Here is a 19,848-nt window from a genome sequence, read left to right as displayed (position 1 = left end):
TTGATACCATGAGTGCCTCATCCACTCTGGAGACAATAAACAGCATTCCTCCTGCATATCTCTATCATTGAGCTGGGATATAAGGGCCAATTTTTGCCACCTGTCCTAAATAACATAAGTAGGTTCCTGAGAAATGAGGGGCTGTCAAAATAGAATTCCCTGCACCGCCTTCTCTCCACCAGCCAGTCCTCCAGAAAAAGCTCCCCCGAAAGTTGGGGGCCCCTTCCAGATGGTGGGGGTCATGGCTGGGTGGGACGTGTGAGAAAGAGGAGGGAACCCCCACCACAGAATTGGGCCATAGGAAGCCAGGCTTGCACGCATGTATTTCTGGATCCTAACTAACAACATCAACAAGAGTTTGGAGAAAAGGGCAGTAAGTGCTAATGAAGCAGTGAAATAAAAATCAATGCAAACATTGGGAAGAGGGAGATCCTAACTATGGGGTTGGACTAGATGACCCTCGCGGTCCTTTCCAACTCTACAATTCTGTGATTCTACGATTCAACTCTGGACCCTGGTCCAGTAACCCTCCACCCCACGGTAGAGGCGGAGAAGGGAGCGCACCTGCTTCACAGACTCCGCCCCCAAGAGCCAAGAGAACGGGGTCGAGACTCGAGGCTGATTTCACGACGGCGGCTGCGCTGCCACCTCCAGGCGGGCAGGTGGCGCTGGCCTTCGACGCGGCAGGACTCCAGGAAAGAAACCGGAGGGGGGGCGGGGACAAAGAGCCTCTCTAGCCGCGCCAGTCCGTCCGTGGCCGGCGGCGGCGGCGGTGTTGGTGATGGCGGCCGTCTTGTCCCCGCGGGTGTGTGACAGCGACCCGGCCACGCCTGGAGCCCAGTCTCTCAAGGTGAGCAGGGCAGCAATAGCAGCAGCAGGAGGAGGCGGTGGCCGTCCTCTCTCAGGCGACTCGGCCTGCTGGGGCGGGAGAATAAATAGATAACGGGCGACCTCCGGCGAGAAACGGCAGGTTGTGAAGGACTCTCGACAGGGACCGGCCGAGCGGCCCTGTGTCCTCGGCCGTCTCCCCGCCCCCGGGCTCATCCTTGAGGAAACGAAAGGAGCCCACGCCCCTGCCGTTACCTTGGAGACGAGTCTCCCAAAAGCCTCCGCGCCCCCAGCCTCCCCTTCCAAGGCGGATGGGCAGGAGCGCTCTCCTTGAAGTTGCCGCTTCACCGCCTCCTTCGCTTTGTGTTTATTTCCCACCTGCCTCCCCACCTGCGAGGAGCGCAGGGCGTCCAGTGGTTCTTGTATCCAAGATCGCATTGGATCCGAAGCTGCTCGGTTTCTGCAAGGTTCCTTCATCATCATCGCGAGCCTTTAGGCTGTACCGCAGGGAGTAAGAGTTGATGCTGAGCGTATGACTACATAACTAGGGATGGGGAACCTGTGATCCTCCGAATGGCGTTGGACTCCCATCATTCCTGACCAGTGCCGGATTTACGTTTGAGCTAAACAAGCTATAGCTTACCCCCCAAAAAAATTTAAAGGAAAAAACAAACTGGATGCACATTTCCAAAATACAGGATAATACCACTCGTAATAGTAACATACATTTTCGACAATGTTTTCCTTTTACTGTCTAGCAGCTTGATCTCTATTTTTGATTTGGTACTACCAAACCCATTCTTCTTGTTATCTTCTTTATATATGTCCTGCAATTGGTGATACTGCAACCAGTTATCTTTCCTCTTAACTCTTCAAATGACTTTAGTTTTATTATCCACTTCTATCAGCAAATTTTTATATGTAGCTCAATCACTTCCCATGTTTTTCTTTACCACAAAAGCTTCCAATGGTGAAAGCCACCATGGAGTTTTGCGTTCTAACAACGTTTTGTATATATTCCAAACCTTATAAATTGATTTCCTTATAGTGTGGTTTAAGAAGCCTCTATGAACTTTAACCTTATCGTACCACAAATAAGCATGCCAACCAAATATGTTATCGTATCCTTCTAAATCCAATACATCTGTATTGTCCAAAAGTATCCAATCCTATAATGCCGGCTCTCTTGGCCAATGAAGCGAGATGAGCACCGCAACCAGAGTCGGTCATGACTGGACCTAATGGTCAGGGGTCCCTTTACCTTTTACTGTACTTTAATCATTGGTTTTGTCTTAGTGAGCTAGCTAGAGAGTGTTTGTTATGGCTTTACAAATGCAGTAAATAAATAAAACAAATAGTCAGATCCTAAACTATTTAAAGCAGAAGCCAGGAAACTTTTCTTCTCTTTTTGCCAATGGCTTCGTTCCAAGGGCGGGGTGGTGGTGGTGGTAATCTGCTAGAAACCTCTTTCTGGTGGTGGGTCCGGCCACCCTGCCTCTCTCCACCATCCCGGCTTCAGGAGCTGCTGCTTCAAATTGCTCAGGGCCATGAAGTTGCAGTTCTCAGTTGAGCTTGCTTCCTGCACATTTCTGTCAGAAAAAGGGAGAGGAATCATCAAGAGACACCCGCAGATTGTGGGCCAGGGAGGAGGGGTTGAGGCTGAGGAGAGGATGCAGACTGGATGGGGATGTATGCCATGGGCAGGTCATTCCTAAGTCTTGATTTAGGGGTCTTAAAATCCAGAATAATTATATTCTAGATCTCTGATGAGTCCTGGGAGCTCTGCTTTTCAACATTTGTCGCTTTGCTCTTAATGTAGGATGATACAGAAGAGAATTCAAATGATGGCAGCCAACCATCAAAAAGACGACGCATGGGCTCAGGGGACAGCTCACGAAGTTGTGAAACTTCAAGTCAGGACCTTAGGTATTATCATGCATTCCGTTTTTTTCTTCTCTAGATGCATACGGTATGTAACCTTTCCCAATATGTTCCAGATCGTTTAAATAGAGAGAGGAAATATATGCCTGACCCTCACTTGCTTACCCTCAAGCTTGTTGGGTAACTCCCCATGAACTAGAGCTCTGAAATTTTGTACTCATGCAGTCAGAGATGGTCACTATAGGAATTTGGAAATAGATTGTAAATACTTTTCTTTCTCAAAAAGGTACACTGGAACTGTGCCTCTTATTATTTAGTTGCCTCACTCTACCTAGAAAGTCAAAATTTGGTTTTTTCTTTTATAAAAAGAAGCAGCATATTATAGGACACAATGACTATCCTGCAAATGGGGCATTTTAACATCTAACAGTTGGAAAAAGTCCATTAAATGAAGGACAGTTTTTAAAATTTATATTCTAAAAATAAAAATTCCACCTGAAGCGTGTCCAGGTGGTTAACAATTTAAACAATCAATCAATCCTATGGAGCAAGTGAAATGGCATGTGGGATATAATGTTAGACTGTGGACTGGATGGGTTATTGGTTTGCTTGGTTTTTTGTTCTTGTTTTTAGTATGCATTTCATTTTTATCTTGTAGTTTTATATTGTGAACTGCTCTGAGATCTATGGGTGAAAGACATATAATTAAATTATTATAAATTTAAGAATTAATTAATTAAACACTGATTGTTTCAAGCTCGATCTTTATGTGTTTAGCTTTAGCTACTTTCCAGCTGAAAACCTGATAGAGTACAAATGGCCACCTGATGAAACTGGAGAATACTATATGCTTCAAGAGCAAGTCAGTGAATACTTGGGTGTGACCTCCTTTAAGCGAAAATATCCAGGTATTAATGTTAGAAATCCTTATGTGAAGTGTTACAAATCAAATGTGTATCCATGAGGATGTATGAATGTGTTTTCATCTAGGACTATGGAGGCTCCTATTATTTTGCTCTTGACTACAGAATTGCTCAGCTTCCTTTGGGAATGTATTATACGAGAATGGCACATTTGGTTTTTGTCTCTTTTTTCATTGATATCTATGAAAACATGTTTTACATTTTAAAATGTTATTTTTGTGATGTTTGTCTGCTGTCTTGAGTGCCTGACTTGAGATACTTTGAATAGATGAGGCTTTTAAGCAATCCTGTTCATTTTTAAAACCCTTTAATAAAAAAGATTCGAGATAATATTTTATTTGTTATTCACAGTAATGAACATTTCAGCTGTTTGGTTTCCGCAGATTGTTGCTGGTAGTCTTGAGCCAGTTACTGTCATTCAACCTCAGGTTCCCTCTGTCAATAAGGGAACAATGAGGACATTCCTCTCAACATGACTGTGAGCATGAAGGATAAGCTGCAACAAAGGAAGCAAAAGTGATTGTACTTCCTGTGCAATTGTGGAATCGCACATCTACTTTATGATCGGATGTGGGAGCACCACAAATTCTTGGAACTTGTGCACTTTGCTGCATAGATGATGTATGAGTCCATGCTTCATACTTTGCAGAAAAAGCACAACAGGTGAATGGGCAAGTCACATCTCTTCCATTGCAACTTGTTTGAATGCCTGCAGCTACTTTTAATTTGAGCAGGGGGCTTTTTACAGCACATTATCATTTTTTTTGTGTATAAGTAGACTTGCTGAAAAGGTGGGCTAGGGAAAGCAGTTGTGACTCCCCCCCCCCCCCCGCCCAACATGCTTCTCAGGTTTGGTAGAGGCAAAAAGCATAATATTCCCTGCATGGGTTATCTTATTATTGTTTCCTGTGACAGAAGCAGTAACTTTCTATTACAAGTACTTGAGTGAAATTTAACTGCAACACAGCTATGTTTATTTTATACTTTTGGAGAGGTTGCAAAAATCCTTTACACTTTCTTTTTTACTACTTTTCCTCCCTTTTCCTGGAGATTTAGAAAGACGAGATCTATCTCACAAAGAGAAACTCTACCTCAGAGAGTTAAATGTCATTACAGAAACACAGTGTACCTTAGGTAAGGACAAAAAGGGCATTTTTTTTCTTTTAAAAAATGGAGTATGTAAACATTTCCAAGAGAGTAAAATGTAGGAGAGATTATTCCATTTTTACCTTTTTAACAATAAACTTGTGAAGATGTGGAAACTGTTACTAAAAAGATTATTACTTCATTGCTCCTTAAAGTAGATTGGGAATAAACTGTGAAAATATGTAATACATTTAGCTGAGCCTTATGATTATATTATTTTTTATTAATTTATATAACTGCTTACGGCCAGTATAGGCTTCAAAGCAGTTTACAAAATATAAAAATCAGTTACGCTAATATCAAATGTTAAAATCCATAATTAAAATAGACAATAAAACAATATAGCAGTTGGAGCAGGAGATGTCAGAACTTGATTCCGAAGTTCTGTGGGGAGAATCATTGTGCAATTGTCACACATACTTTGCACTGCACTGATGCTCTAAGTTAGGATGGCTACAAGTCTTAAAAAAAAAAAACCTAACCCCCCCCCAAACCCCCTTAATTTTGTCTCTTATTTTGTATTGAAATTGCACAAGTTACTTTTTGATGTAACCTAGGTCTCACAGCCCTACGCAGTGATGAAGTAATTGATCTGATGATTAAAGAATACCCGGCGAAACATGCTGAGTACTCTGTCATACTTCAAGAAAAAGAACGCCAACGAATAACTGATCACTATAAAGAGTATTCTGTAAGTTCTGTCTCCAAATTTATTTGTGAAGATGTTTACAATATTGGAACATATTAAATGTCTTTCGGGATAGATAGCTTCTGCAGCTTGTGAACTAATGAAAAAACAACAACCCTGTTTCAGCAAATGCAACAGCAGAACACACAGAAAGTTGAAGCAAGTAAAGTTCCAGAGTACATTAAGAAAGCTGCCAAGAAAGCCGCCGAGTTCAACAGCAACTTAAACCGGGAACGAATGGAAGAAAGAAGGGCCTATTTTGATTTACAGACACATGTAGGATGGTTTAACTTTTTTGCTCAAATGACTATAGGTAGCTTCTTGTTACCTATAGTAAAGATGCCAGATTTTGGGGTGGGGGGGAGGTGTTGGAAAATATAGTATTTTATTGAAACCTCAGTATATATTTTTTGGGAGAGATAATACAGTTGGAAGTTATTTATCCAGTTTTTTCTTGGTTGAGCAGGGAACTGACTTTCTCAGATCTTGCCACTGCCCTCTGGAGTAGTCCAGTAGTCACCACTGGTTTACAACAGTGAAATATTTTGATTGGGTTTTGAATTCCTCCAGACTGAAATCACTGTGAGCTCACCCTCTTTTACTCCTGATACTTTGAGGTGCACAACAAGGTTTTGTCATCCCTATATTGCTTCACTTCCAGTACAATTGCTCCCTTTTTATTTATAAAAATACGAAACTGGAATAATCAGCGTTTCAGGTCACTAATGCATTTTAGCAATATCCATTCTTTATGTTTTATTTTGTATTCCGTTCTGATGGAAAAGATAAGAAAATTTATTTTATTTTAAACATGGGAGCACATAGGAAAACTGCCACTTCAGGTGTGTTTCTTGAGCCTTAATTTTGTACAGAGAGTGTTATTTCCCCTCTCCCTGCCCCCAGCCATAGTGTAAAGCGATTGGGAGTATGGATCTACTTGCCCTAATCCCCTCCTTAGGCTGATTGATGCAATTACAAGGCAAAATTTTGGGATGTGGAATATGCATATGCCATACCATTGTGATCCAGAAAATACATTAATATATCTGTACAAACATGCAGCCCAGGTCACATTACAGTATTTAACATGTACCTGTGGGTGCATGCAATTCTAATGCCTCGCTGTCTGTACAGAATTTTTAATCGGTAGCTGCATGATCCACTCCTTGGGATGTGATCCACTCCTTGGGGTTTAGAAGATCTGGTAATTTTATCCAATCTATTGGAATTGAATCTCAGGTTATATGATGCATTATGCATGAGGGTGAGTTGGCAGTGGAAATTTCATGGTTCCAATGAATCTAGCTAAATGATCATTTGGAAAAGCAAGACCCTGCATAAAATGTAGGAAATGAGCTCTTTATTTTATCTGTTAACAATCCAGGTTATCCAGGTGCCTCAAGGAAAATATAAAATCTTACCTACAGAAAGGACAAAGGTTAGTCCTTATCCAGTGTCTCTCATACCAGGCCAGTTTCAGGAGTACTATAAAAGGTAATTGTAAAAATAACGAAATACATTTGCTCTGATGAATCTGATTGTTTTATTTCTTGAAAGCATTTTATCCTGCTGTTCAGCCAATGGGGAGGAAAGGCTGTAAGAGCAGCTTGCAAATATCAGTGATGAAACTGTCCCTGCCTTTAGGCTTATAATCTAAAAGTCACAACCCAAAAGGAAAAGTCCTTGTGAAAGTGGTGGGGAAAGCAAACAAGCACTAATTTTTTATTGCTTTAGGAAAATGTAGTTTGTAGAAATAAAAACCCCAAATATATATAAGGGAATGACATACTTTTAAAGGGCAAGCTTGGCAAACCTGGCTTAGTTACCTCTCTCTATAAATATAGAATAACAAAATATAAGAATTGCTTTGTTCAGCATGTACTTTAGATTGGATTAAGAGGATCAGGCTTTTAGCAAATGAGAAAACATTCCTGTGTCACTCCAAATAGCATAGCAATGGTGTACTGTATGTAGGGTCCACAGAACATATCCTTTTATATAAAGTGCTTTCACACATTTTACTTGCATGAATTCTGTTATACACGCGGTGGCCATCCTGGGGGTGGTTGCAGTGGAGGAGGGGGAGAGACTAAGGTAGAAAGGAATGAGAGCCTGACAGAGGCAGAAGACATCTGAAAGATGAGCAGGGAAGCAGATGGATGAGGAAGAAGAAACCCTGGCTCCCTTGGTTGTGGAACCACACATAGTGTATACATGGTGTATCAAAAGATCTATATAAATGGTACTGGAAATAATTACTTCTTCACTTCAGATACTCTCCAGATGAGCTTCGATATTTGCCGCTAAATACAGCTCTTTATGAGCCTCCCTTAGATCCAGAGCTACCTGCACTAGATAGTGATGGAGATTCTGATGATGCAGAAGAGCGTGGTGATGAAAAGAGGAAAATCAAAGGCAATTCGGTGAGCTAAAGTAGTGTTTGCCTATGTATGTGTGCTTTCATATATAGCTAGATAGATTAACAGAAACTTCGAAAATACAGAGGATAAATACCCTATTATTATCCAAGTGTTTTATAAGAATAAAGCACTAGAGATTTTTTTGAATTGTATTCTTGTCTATATACCTATTGTTGTTTCTGGTTGAGGTCTAATCAATTAACCTTGTGCCATTCTTAAGACTTGTTAAATGTGATGCCTAGCACTCCATCAACAGAGCGCTGGATTGAAGGGCCAGGCTATTAGTTATTTCATTGGGTACATCTGTGGTGAATAAGTGCCCTATTCTTCAGAGTAAAGAAAGTGAAGTTCTCTTGGCTTTGAAGTTTAGAAAGAGATAAATTTTTCCTTTGTCCACTCCAAGCAAACCAACAACACGATGGTGCTTTTGTTATAGGAGAACTCTTCTGGCAATGTGTCTGAAGGTGAATGCCCCCCCGAAAACCAGGAGGAACCTACTCAGGGAAGACAAAAAACAAGAGAGAAAAACTCTACACCAAGAAAAGAGGGTTCCAAACGATCTGTATCCAAGTCAGTTCCTGGGTACAAGGTAGAAGAAAAAAGCCCCTGACTCAGCTTCTTTACTGACCAGCCTCTCTCCCTGAAACATTTAACTTTGTTTTTTTTCAAAAATATGGAACTTCTGCTTACTATACTTGGCTAGCTGCTCTCCTGTTATGCATTCCTGTTTGCTTCTTTACTTCCTATTGCTTTATTTTACTTGGGGCCTTACTGTTTGTTACCCTGGCTGTGGAGTGGCTTCTATTTTCTATACTTAAATCGGTTCCTAAGCAACTGCAGCATGAAACCCCATTATAAAGGAAGTTTCTCCTCTCGTTTCGCAGGGTGGGGGGGTGTTTTGTTCTTTTATTGTCATTATAAGGTAGATGGTTACATATCAAATATCCCGTTGGGATTTATTTAAAATAACCTTGCTCATGTGTGGACTGGACTGTAAAAATGTTGCAAAAACGTTGCACATATATTTTTTTAACTCTTTACAGGTCAAAAGCATAACTGTTTAGAAAGTGATTTGGTAATAGTAAACTTAACATTTCCCTAGAATGTAGGTTGTTGGGATCCTAGATTTGATTTGAGCAGCACTGCAGTGTTGTTTGCAGGGAGAAATATTCAGTTAACCTTGTAAGAACCCATTTAGACAATACTTTTTCACCCTTACCTCTATGGGCAGTGAGGGTCAGGAGCTGTTCTTGGGACTCACATGTTTCCTCCATACCACTTCTCCTAATTGTGTGAATAATGACTAAACTTGAAGGTCTCCACATTTGAATGTGAACATCTCCCTAACCTTGCCAGTATATCATAGGGTAGGGGAGATTGTGGACTAAAAATGGGATCTCCTGCTGCGGTCACATTGTGTGTTCGATTGGGGGGGGGGTAGAGAGAAAGTATGTGATCCTGAGATTGCTTGTGATATCATTGCACAGAGAGGTGAGTAGGGAAGAGGTATATCTGAACAGGTTCAGAATCTCAGAACCTTATCTTAAACTTGTCATGTTTGAACAGTGATTGTTACATCCAGTTTTGTAATTGTCAATGGATGGATTTCAGTTTAGGATTAAAAGTATTTTTCATATTTCAGTGGAAATTCATGTTTAGTGTTGAGGAAAATAAGAAGCAAGCTATTTGGTTTCCATTGAAACCAATGGGATATTTGCTTTATACTATAGTTGGAAGAAGATAAGGCATGTGGATTGGAAAGGGTACAGGAAGAAAGTTAAGGATGGTAATTCTGAGTTGCCAGCATGATTGTTAAACAATGTCTAGCCTGAGAAGTTGTGTAGCACAAGTAGCCTAATTTTAAGTTCTGCGAACTGTTACCAAACTGCATCATTTATTTTAATTGCTTATTTTTTTCTCCAAAACAAACCATTCACTCTCCAGTTAGCATTGCACAGCTTTTGTTGGAAAAGACCTGCAGGAATATTGTTTTAACAGGATAAATGCATACTTTTAGACTATATTACAGAAATGTTATATGTCATCTATAATCTCATTTCAGGAATTATTTTACATGATGCAAATAAGAGATTTAAACTTTTGCAGAACATGTCTATTTTTACATATTTGCATTGCAAAATGTTTACTTTATTGCAGACTTAAACTCATGCCAGTAATGTAATTTTATGAAATCCAAAGATGAAGCTTGAAAGGCTTAGTAGCATTTTTGAACTTTAAGTATTATGTGAACAAAGTCCATAAGATTCAGCAAATGTTTGGCTAGTCTTTCATTGTGAAGGGATAGCATAAAGAAGTGATTGGTGAGGCTTGTGACTGCTGAAGATACTATATTTTTTCAGTACTTTGATTAAAAATGGATCCCGGTGATTGCTGGTCACTGGTTCAAAAGCATGTTCTAGTAAGTCTAGATGAATCACAGGAAAGCTCTATGCAAGATCTCCTGTCATGAATGCTTATTGAGCTCTCGCTGCTGCCATTCATTTCAATGGTGCTGGTGTTGGAGTCTTTCCTGGTGCATTGGGCCCCAAGAAGACAGCACAAACTACTTTGAAAACACAATGCCAACAACCCACCTACCCACCCCCACAATTTATGGCTATTCTCACTATAGCTTTGACTTCCTCGAATGTAAGGCCAGGATGATTTTAAACACGATAGATTTTATGGAGCTGATTAAAACATGACAGATAGATACGTAACTATAACAGGTATTTCTTTTATACATTATGTGCTGAAAATGGGACTTCAACTATTGTCCCAGGAATATATAATGATTTTATTATGCAACATGCACTACCCATTTATCATCCTTTACCAGTCTTTAAATTACAATATTCACTCTAAAATTCAAGCTTAAGAAGATTTACAATAACCAGACATCCTGTTATTATGCCATGGAAAGCAAATGTTACGAGTTTTTCTCCTTTTAACTTATTTAACGTTTACTATTTTTAAACTATTGAAACGTTTTTTCCTCTTCATGATATACCATTCCTATATAGCCATTAATTTTTACTGCAATTGATGAAGGACTGGCTGTTATAATTGCACATGCAGTATTCTTTTCTCAGAATAAGGGAGATTTGCACATATGTTAAGTTGAGCATGTTGCAAGAGACTGACTTGCCCTTTTCCCCCATCCCAGAATTTTCCAATTTACATTCCGTTGCTATGAAAACAGAAAGAACTTATTTTCTGGCAAAGTAATTTTTGAAAACATGGTGTGCTTGTGAGCTATTTTTGATTTAGCTACAGTTTAGCTGCTGAAATTCCACTGTTCTTGTTCAAGTGTAACATTTCTGGTCCAGGAAACCATGGTTTTGGAGTGGGAGCAGGCGAAGAGTTTGAACTCTCCACCTTCCCCATCCGTCATTTGCCATACTTGGAAATCTTCATGGAAGCTGCAAAGCATTGAAATAAATGCACTTAATTTATTTCTGTGGATTCATTCCAAGTATGACTTGGTCAGATATAATCCCAAGGGGTGATAGTCAACTAAGTTTTACTCAGAGCAACCTTTTGAAATTAATGGACCTAATCTTGTCATGTTCATTAATTTCAATGAGTCTACTCTGAGTAAGATTTAGTTGGATTAAACCCTGGACCAGGGATGCAACATATGAACCAGGCCAGTGTTTTCAATGAAATTTAATCAGCTTGTGTCTGGATTGCAGCCTTTGTCATAAAACCAATTTTGGGAGCAGCAAGTCAGGAACTCTCCCCCCCCCACCTCTTTTGTCCAGTTGAATATGATTAGGAGAACAATATGTCAAACAGTGTTTTCCAGTGTTCCCGCAAAGCCATTTTTATTTTTCCGTTTTCACTTAAAATTGCTTTGAAATGTGAACAGGCTTTCCTTTCTATTTCATTTTGATAGGGGGACACTCCAATGTCTTTGGAGGGTCTTTAACTAGTATGCTGTGACTATTTCATTCCTAGTTTTGTGGAACTAGGACTAGGGGGAAACATTATTAATAACTGCACCTTCACCAGTGTTTTCGCATTTAAGTATCATAGTATTAACTGCACATACCACAGCACAGATCTAGTGAACTCAAAGTTTGTTTTGCTTTGGGTGACTGAAAGAGAGGTTGCTACTGTGTACCACCTCAGTAGAATATACTGGTAAAGAGAATTAGAGAAGTGCACTTGCTGTTTTGTTTTATATTGATATAACTTAAAACACAAACATTATTCATAGAATGTAGCAATACAAGAGGGAGATCACTGCAGGAAAGAGGTTTAATATTTTGTTGGTAGGCGCAGGGTATAAAAAGGTATAAAAGTAGGAGTAGAATAGGTAATAGAAAATTTTTTATATGTATGTTTTCTCTTTCGTGGTATTTATTATTTTGTAGAGACATTTGTGAATGTTAGTCTCCTTTTATCATTCAATTATATTTATGTATAAAACAGGTGGACTATGCTTTTTTAAAAAAATAAATAAGCAAAAAATTATTCATGAATGCTTCTGTCATCTTTTGGAAAACAAGCTGTTTATAAATGCCTTGTGAGTATTTAAACAAACTTCTGGAGGCCAGGCAAGTTAAAGTGCTCTGAAGCCCTAGTTTAATTAGATATTCAAATATTCTAGGAAATCAGACTAAGGCTTATTAGTATGTACTTCTCTGCGGTTTAGAAATTATTAGGAAATACTGGGTTAAAATTTTTAAAAATCAGGGTTAAGGTTTGATTTTTCACCTTTATTTTGCTTATACAGTAAGTTCTAAAAAACCTATTTTTCTGCATTTGATAAGCAAAGTTTTTATAAACCAGTACTTTTCATTATTTAACAGCAATCAGAACATCTCAAATCTATGCTGCTTCTCTCAGCATAACCAAAACATTACTGACAGGGATGTGTATGTAGCAAGGGTAGCTGTTAACATTTCATTGTCTGTATGTTTAGAAAACTAGCATGAGAGACCATTCCACATTTATTTGTTTAAAGCTCCTCCTCCTTTCCTTATTGGCTTTGCAAAGTTCTACCTGCTCACACTTCTCTTTCAAAGCTGGGGATATGTTCAGATGTTTTGGTGCTTGTTTTGCTAAGCAAATATGGTTCTTCTTCAAAGCGAAAACTTCTAGTGATACCAAATAAGCAAGTTCACACTTGGAGGTTCCCATTCTGCTAGCATAACATGACAAAGTGTTTCAGGTACAGATACATACAGTATCTCTTAATGCCAGCAGAAGCTGCCCTTGTATGTAGACAAAAATTAATACTGTATGCAAACTCAATTACATAAGGGATAGAATTGATATCTACCCTGTTCAAGGGTGGTATGAGCTAGAGTTCCATCTCTTTGTCACATAAGGACAAAGAATAACACGGGACAGTGTTTTGCACATTGAAAGTGCAGACAGTTGTCAGGACAAACCAAACTGGCTGCAGTCATAGCTGCCAAGTTATCCCTTTTTTTAAGGGAAATTCCCTTATGCTGAATAGGCTTCCTCGTGAGAAAAGGGAAAACTTGGCAGCTATGGCTGCAGTCTGTGGGACTAAGCTGGCTATATATTTAAAACCTGCTCTCTATTTCTGATCTTAAATTTGCTAGAGACGGGGTCAGATTTTGTTTCACATGGCCACAGCTAAGTGTCCAATTGCAGTTTGCTTCATTTTGGCATTGGCTTCAACTGATAAACACAAGATAACCTAGCAGGCTTCAATCAGCAAGACTCAGCTGTGCTGGGAAACATTTCTGCCTATGGCTTTGCTGAAGTTCAAGGCAGATTCAAGATCTGCCTTTCAGGAGCAAAAATAGTAGGCTGTCTGGGTCATTTGTTTGAGTTGATGTTAAGACAGCACCTTTATACTACAGTACTATGAATTATTCTATACTGTATAGTGAATCATCACTGATCTTAATAACATTGTTGCTGGTGGCTCTTTGCAAGACTTTAGCGTTAAGGCAACACACAACACTTACGAACTGCTAATTAATTTAGTTCAGAATGTTTTGCCAAATCTCTTTGTAGAAGGTAAAAAGCATTATATATGATTTAGTGCATATATTTTATATTTATAGTTCAAATAATATGAATTGCATTTCAAGAGGCTTTCCCACGTTACTGATTTTCATGTATAGGCTATAGACAAACCGTAATATTATTAGAAGTTATCCACATTTTTCTTTGTAAAATTCATATTCATTGTGTAATTTGATCATTTGATTGTCATTTTTAAATGAAAGAGTTTGAATTACATACGCTTTCTTTGGCTGGGATACATTTTGTAAACTATACATGTACATGCTTTGAAGAGTTAGTTTGTTGATTTCTGTTCCCAGTATAATCAATGCTTGCCAATTTTTAATCATTCCCTTTGATCCACACCACTCACAAAGTTCATTAATTTATAAAGGTTAAAATAAGTACATTTTTTAAAAAACAAAACAAAAGCCTGTTCTCAATTCTTCTGGAATGAATTTATAGCCCTCTTCTACCCTTCCAGCCAAAGGCCATTCCAAATGCTATATGTGGAATTTGTCTGAAGGGTAAGGAGTCCAACAAGAAAGGGAAGGCTGAAGCACTTATACACTGCTCCCAGTGTGATAACAGTGGTAAGTAACAGAATCTGCTTTGAATAAATCTCTAAATATTTAAAGTGATGACCCATTTTAAAGAACAACCTAATGCTTTTGCAAAATTTTTTTAAAAAAAGTTAATTTAGAATATCTGACATGCTGAAATGAACTCAAAATGTTCTATGAAATAAACTATTTTAATTATTCTCATTAAATATGCTTCATTTGACCATTCTAGTAATGATACTGGTTTTGATCTAGGGCACCCATCCTGTCTGGATATGTCTGCAGAGCTTGTTGCAATAATTAAGACCTACCCTTGGCAATGTATGGAGTGTAAAACATGCATTATATGTGGGCAACCTCACCATGAGGAAGAAATGATGTTCTGTGATGTGTGTGACCGTGGCTATCATACGTTTTGTGTGGGGCTTGGTGCTATTCCAACAGGTAATTATATAAATTACTCTTGTTCAGAGATTGAACCAAGATCCAAGATTAAAGAAGCACAATCTTGCTTCACTCCTTTCAGAAAGCTCAGATCTCAACATTTTGTATGTTACTTGTATCTATTTAGTGAAATCTTGGAGGCAGCTATTTCTTACACACTTCATTTACTCTCTCAATTCTTGTTCATAAAAAGTGTTTGCAATTTAGGATTTAACAGTATAATAAACATTGAAAAAAGTAAAAAGATTGTAGATGGGAAGTCGGATGTCAGAAACTTAACTAGAGAGAAGCTGACATCTGATGAAAATTATTCTCAATGGGTTTTGCAGTGCAGTTGTTCCATTGAACTGACACCTTCTCTTCCCCCACCCCTCCAATCCCACACCCAGTGTGTAATTTAAGTTTATGTGACTTTAATCAAGTATAAATGTCAGTGTTGTGAGCCACTGAAAGCTTTTCTGAAGGTAAGAAGCACAAACAGGTTTTTGAAGTTAGCGAAAAATGTAGGTGGTTCTTTATCAAACAGCATATGTTATACCCATTCAGGAATGTAATTATACTTTACAAACTGTTTTGTTCATTGGACAAAGGACATTAAAGCTAACCCAATCCCACTGTGCCTCATTCACTATTTTGCTCTTTTCCTATAGCACATTGAATGAGTCCCTACCTAAGTTTACCTAGGGAAAATAATCAAGTAGGGTACTGCTGTCCCTACTTTCAAGCTTACTTAAGGAAATGAACAATAGTGTGCTGTTTCAATCTTAGAGGGAATCATTCTCAGTGCTGGAGTATGAATATTAAGTGATGCACTGACATTTAAGTAAACAAACTGAAGAGGCCCAGCACATACTTCTTGAACAATTCACATGACTTGAGTGTCACCGGTATATCCAACCTTGAATAGCTTTCAACATATTATATAAAGAATTGAGAAGCAAGCACAGTTTCTTCCCACCATTGCGTCTGTTTACCTGCCTGTGGGGAAGGGGGAAAAAATCTTCAAGGGTCCCTGAAATTTAAGTTGCATGAAATTGAGAAATAACAGCCAAATTAAAAGCAAGTTTGCTTGAAACCAAGTCCCACATCAATCATTGGGACACAGTCCCAAGAAAGTGGGCATTTGATTGCAATCTTATTAACATTTGTGTCCTTCCGTACTCTGCTCCCCAAAAGCACTTGAAGTGAGTGACGTTTTTATAGTAGCAGATGTTTGCTCTACTTTTAACTGAAAACTCTAATTTTGTAGGTCGCTGGATTTGTGACTGTTGCGAAAGACAACCTCCAATACCCAGAGGCAGAGGAAGAAGAGGGAAGAACAGCAAAGAAGGCTAAAATCAATATTTACACTCTATATATAACTGCCCCAAAACAAGTGCTAAACTTGGTGCTATTTTACCTACCACTCTGTATAAGGAAAAATACCACTCAAAATGTTTTTCACCAAATAAAGTTTTTAATTTTAGGAGGACAGGGAAGGATACATTCTATTCCAGTAGCTTTGCTTGAAAATCCCATTTAGAGGGAAAGTGCCCTGGTGAAATTCTGTAAATCTATCAATTGTTTCATGGATACAGTGCTGCTGCATAGCAGTCATTGCACAACAGACTTTATTTATTGCATAGCAATCACTTGTGTTCTCTGTCTAGCTCAAAGAAAATGACTGAATCACTAGTTGGCAATTACTGTTTTCTGATGGGAGTTGCCTTTAAGCAGAGTACTAATGCCTGACAAGGAAAAAAAATCCATCAAGTGGTACAAATCTCATATGATATAATGAATTTAGGTTTACAGCAAGAAATCATGTAGACCTTATATTGGTCATGCCAAATTATGTCTCTTAAGTCAATGCTTCTCCCATCAAACCACAAGAAAAGGAGGATAATTCATATTTTCTTTTTTAGGATGTTATATCATATCATATGAAAGCAACCTTAGTTAAATGGCTTTCATGCTCCAAAAGCTGCTAGCCTTTAAAAATGGTATTTGCTCCTAGTGTATTCATACAGTTAAAATATTTATAATTGAAATGTGCTGAAATACTGTATGGAGATTAGTCTTTTTACTATTCTTAAAATCTTTGTATAGAAAATCAGTTTTATTCAAAGTCACAGTGAACTGTAATACTCATATTTGACCCTGATCAGTTAAGAGAAAACTTATACAAATACTGTGCCTGTTGCAGTGTACCTGTGGGAAAAGTTTACAATACAAAAATAGTTATGGCTTTATTTCCCCCTCCCTGGCAAAGAAAGTATCAGTTAGTACTAATGCTCACATAATAGCATTCATTCATTTGTCTATATTGTTCACATGTGAAGACCAGTTGTCTAGCTCTGAATCTAAAACAGAATTTCAAGTATTAATTTTAATATTCCAATTAGTATAGTCCAGAAGACTGATTCTTCATCCTGAGACTCATCTTCTCTTGCATGAAACTGCTTCTGGTTCAAATCTGTGTCTTCTGGATTGTAGGAGCCACCACCAAATGGAGATTCTACAACTGTTTGATCATAGTACACTTTCATTTCAAATTCACTTTCCAGATGAGAGGGATGGCCATAAATCCCTATTCCCACTGGACGGCGGAAGTGCGCTGGCACATAAACGACATCTTGACCGCAAGTTACTGACTGCAATTCATAATCATCAAAACTGGGGTGAAGGGTCACATCAGATATGTACAAGTCTGCATCCCCTTTTAAACTCTGCATCTGAAGCACTATCTTCCCTTCGTGATTTAACCTTAAGTAGCTGTAGTTTCCAGCACCAATCTGACCTTGAACCACATGAAGGAGAATCCATTCTTCAGGTATGTCTTCTTCCTCATTATAAGCACTCGCTATTAGAAGTCCTTGAAAAGCAAGCAGTATTACTAGGACCCTCTTGCAGTAGACTGCCATAACACCTGTGTTGGATATAGAAAAATCTTGTTCTGTCACTTGAAATTATACTGTCAAATACTGTAATAAGATTCCATTTCTCCAAGAGTAGCTATGAATATTTGTAGACAGTCAACATACTGTCTCATTGTAAGTAGCTGTAATAATTTGTGCTCTCTTAGCAATCACTACTACTCTCACATAACAGTTTGCACAGGTACACCAATGCAAGACAGTTGGTAAAGTTAAGGTAATCCAAATGGCACAGAGAGTCAAGCTACACATAATGCAGATATACTAAATACAACACAGTGAGCAATCTTAACTGCAGCCAGCCTGCACACCTCATCCAAAGCCCTGCCACTCATGGAAAGGTAGTGGTAGCAAAAGCAGGAAAAACCCTGCTATGCCAGCCAGAAGCATGCATAGCAACCAGGCCTGATACTGTAAAGTAATGGCAGTGGGTGTGGTTCAGAATTCATTGGATTCTAGGCTGGCTCAGCCTTCCCCCACTGCCCCACAACGCAGCCTCTGCATTAACTGTGACGCTACCATGAGTGCAGAGAATACTACACAAGATATTGATCAGGTTTTGCATTGGTGTCATAGATAGACTAGTCCTACATAAAGGCTAAAACCCATTAAATTCTGAACAGCAAAAAGACATGCCAATGTTATAAGAAGCACAAAAATTGGGAAATAAGGACACAGGCCAGAATACAAGAAGTATACAACAGCTTCAAGAAGAGACAAAATTGCCTTTCATCATGAAGTCCCAGCCAGGCGGTTTATGAAAACGCCCCAAGTCATACAATAAATCCACAAAACTAACCAATAACACAGTTAACAAAACAGCAGCACAGGGCAGCAGCATAGTAGGTGGGAAGTCCTCCACTTGGCTAAAAGGACCAAAAATCCAAAAGCATATAATAATGATGCTACAAGACACCTTGGTAATGAAGTTATTCCGCAACCTGGAGGCTAGACCTGACCAGGTCGATGTGGGAGCTGGCAGGCACTCTTTCAGATCTTTGGGGCCCAAGTCAATTACGGCTTTTCAACAGCAGCACATGCAGTGGGTAGGAGCTGTCATTCTGACACCAGTGTTGTTGCTGCTTATCCGGACAGGAACCCCTCGCGGTCACCCCCCAACCCTGTCCAGAGAAGCAGCGGCAACACCGGTTGTCAGTGGCAGCTCCGCAACTCTGCCCCACCGCACGTGCCGCTGCATCCATGTTTTGCCACCTTCAACTGGGCACGACAACCTGTGCAAATCTTCCCCGAGACCGGTGAAGTCCGGGACGCCCACCTGCAGACTCGCTTTCCCTGGAAAGAGTTGCATGCATCCAGTCTCGAAAGAGAAGCAGAGACAGCGGTGCTTCGCCCCCACCTGTGGAACTCTGCACACAAATCTATCCGAACTTTCCGAGAAGGAATTCGGGGTGTGGGGGGCAGGCTGGGGGAGGGACGAGAGAGAGAAAGAAGGCATTGTGGGCGGGAACTTCAAGGGGCGGGGAGAACGTGGAGCTCACTTTTGAGCGAATACTTTTGCCCCCCCCGCCTCCCTCGCAACCTGCCTCCCTCACATATCTCTCGGGGGGTCGGGAGGAAGAGCCTCCCCTTCTACCTCGGCCTTTACCTACCCCAGAAGCAGCAGGGTGGAGGGGGGGAGAGGGGAAAGAAAACGAAAAGCTTCCCCTCCCCCTACACTCAGGTGCTGCTGCAAAAAGTGCCAAGCTGAGGAAGGGGAAGCCCACCAACTGCTGAAGCGTCCGCCCCACCGCCTACCTCCCGACCCGAGCCCGCCGCCGAGCCCGCGCTCACCCTAGCGCCGCACCCCAGCTCACTCTGCTCGCCCACCGCCCACCATCGAAGAGGCCGCCGGAGCCTCTGACAGAGTGTCGAGCGCAGCTCCGCCCGCCTGCCCGCGATGTAACACCGCGAGATTTGAAGCTGGAAGCTCCCCGGCCTATTTCTAGTCTTGCTGGTTTTCGTTCAGCCGAGGCTGGCAAGTGGGGCGGGGCAAGTGAGGGGCGGCAGGTAGGCGGGGGAAGGGGAGCGACGTTGCCTTTTGCTGTCGCC

General features: G+C 40.0%; 2 protein-coding genes across 10 annotated transcripts; one reads left to right on the top strand and one right to left on the bottom strand.

The window, feature by feature from the left end:
• The first annotated feature begins 759 nt into the window (after positions 1-759).
• On the top strand, positions 760-16,355 carry PHF10 (PHD finger protein 10). Of its 5 annotated transcripts, none has more exons than XM_035108520.3 (12): positions 760-850; positions 2,648-2,754; positions 3,487-3,617; positions 4,689-4,766; positions 5,336-5,469; positions 5,593-5,742; positions 6,851-6,960; positions 7,739-7,889; positions 8,323-8,475; positions 14,362-14,470; positions 14,696-14,884; positions 16,134-16,355. In XM_035108520.3, exons 1-12 carry the CDS (start codon positions 782-784, stop codon positions 16,217-16,219), a joined length of 1,467 nt encoding a protein of 488 aa, XP_034964411.1. In that variant the 5' UTR covers positions 760-781; the 3' UTR covers positions 16,220-16,355. The 5 variants fall into 5 exon arrangements, with proteins under 5 accessions (XP_034964411.1, XP_034964410.1, XP_088522530.1 ...); XM_035108519.3 differs by having other exon boundaries at positions 4,683-4,766; XM_088666404.1 differs by having other exon boundaries at positions 2,648-2,797.
• Positions 16,319-19,695, bottom strand: C3H6orf120 (chromosome 3 C6orf120 homolog). 5 transcript variants are annotated; one of them, XM_088666406.1, is made up of 3 exons: positions 19,591-19,695; positions 19,076-19,222; positions 16,319-17,792 (listed from the first exon to the last, which is right to left on the bottom strand). In XM_088666406.1, exons 2-3 carry the CDS (start codon positions 19,110-19,112, stop codon positions 17,227-17,229), a joined length of 603 nt encoding a protein of 200 aa, XP_088522532.1. In that variant the 5' UTR covers positions 19,113-19,222; positions 19,591-19,695; the 3' UTR covers positions 16,319-17,226. The 5 variants fall into 5 exon arrangements, with proteins under 5 accessions (XP_088522532.1, XP_088522533.1, XP_088522534.1 ...); XM_088666407.1 differs by having other exon boundaries at positions 19,076-19,187; XM_088666408.1 differs by lacking the exon at positions 19,076-19,222 and having other exon boundaries at positions 19,555-19,695.
• Between the last annotated feature and the right edge of the window lie 153 nt (positions 19,696-19,848).

Source organism: Zootoca vivipara, chromosome 3, assembly GCF_965207765.1.
Source record: "Zootoca vivipara chromosome 3, rZooViv2.hap1.1, whole genome shotgun sequence".
In the NCBI taxonomy this organism is placed as follows: Eukaryota; Metazoa; Chordata; class Lepidosauria; order Squamata; family Lacertidae; genus Zootoca; species Zootoca vivipara.
The sequence above is the reverse complement of the archived record's forward strand: the minus strand, read 5'-3'. Positions and strand labels throughout refer to the sequence as shown.